A 1,152-nucleotide genomic window follows, 5' to 3' on the forward strand; every position below is an offset into this window, starting at 1 on the left:
GCATCTGCTCTATGGAGCATCTCTGCAGCAAGGGGGAGCAATATGGGGCTTGAGGGTCTCAAATGCCCCATGTTGGTTTGGGTGTTGGAGACCATGGAGTATCTACTCTATGGAGCATCCTTGGAGTGAAGGGGTAAAATGTGGGGCTCAAATGCCCCATGTTGGTTTGGGCGTTGGAGACCATGGAGCATCTACTCTATGGAGCATCTCTGCAGCAAGGGGGAGCAATATGGGGCTTGAGAGTCTCAAAGGCCATGTGTTGGTTGTGATGGGGGTTGGAGACCATAGGACACCTTCCCTATGGAGAATCCTTGCATCAGAAAGCTGAAACTTGGGGGTCTTGGGACTTGGGGGGGGTCTCAATTGCCCCATGTCAATTGAGATGTTGGGGTTGGAGACCATGGAGCACCTTCTCTATGTCCTTGCATTGGAGGTGTTGGAGGGATTGGAGGGAGATGCTGGGGCTGTGGGGCTTCAGGGATGTGGGCACATGGGGCTCCTTTCCCTTATAGAGCATCCTGGTGGGGAGGGTGGATGAAAAATGGTGTTTGAGGTCTCAATTGCCCCACATTGGCTGAGATGTGGAGATTGGAAGCCACAGGATACCTTCCCTATGGAGCATTCTCACATCAGAAGAGTGAAAAACCTGGTCTGGGTGGTGTTGAATGCCCCATGGTGCCCAAGGTGCTGGGGTTGGAGGCCCTGGGGCACCTTCCCTGTGGAGTGTCCTTGCTTTGGAGTAGTGAAATATGGGATTTGGGAGGCTAGAACAACCCATTTAAGAGGAGGTGCCGGGGCCATGGACTTTAGGGAGGGGGGCTTGTTGGGCATCACTCTCTTATGGAGCATCTGGACAGGGAGAGCAGGTTAAAAAATGGCATTTGGTGTCTTGAATGCTCCATGTTGGCTGAGATGTTGGGGTTAGAGCCAACGTACACTGGAGGGCTGAAATATGGGGGTTTTGTGTCTGGAATGCTCCATGTTGGCTGAGATGTTGGCATTGGAGGCCATGGGGCACTAACTCTATCAATCATCCTAACACTGGAGGGCTGAAATACGGGGTTTGATGTCTTCATTGCCCCACGTTGGCTGAGATGTTGGTGTTGGAGGCCATGGCTCACCTAGTCTATCGAACATCCTTACACTGGAGGG

The 1,152-nt window shown here is 52.5% G+C and overlaps 1 protein-coding gene across 1 annotated transcript in view; it reads right to left on the reverse strand.

Moving 5' to 3' along the window:
- The window catches only part of LOC112947558 (D-threo-3-hydroxyaspartate dehydratase-like), a 7,282-nt gene that overhangs the window by 4,827 nt on the left and 1,303 nt on the right, over positions 1–1,152 (reverse strand). Inside the window, exon 2 of the mRNA XM_026039668.1 lies at positions 1,122–1,144. Coding sequence (XP_025895453.1) covers positions 1,122–1,144 — 23 coding nt within the window. The remainder of the gene's footprint in view (positions 1–1,121; positions 1,145–1,152) is intronic.

Source organism: Nothoprocta perdicaria, unplaced genomic scaffold (assembly GCF_003342845.1).
Source record: "Nothoprocta perdicaria isolate Ctin4 unplaced genomic scaffold, notPer1 scaffold_237, whole genome shotgun sequence".
Taxonomy (NCBI): Eukaryota; Metazoa; Chordata; class Aves; order Tinamiformes; family Tinamidae; genus Nothoprocta; species Nothoprocta perdicaria.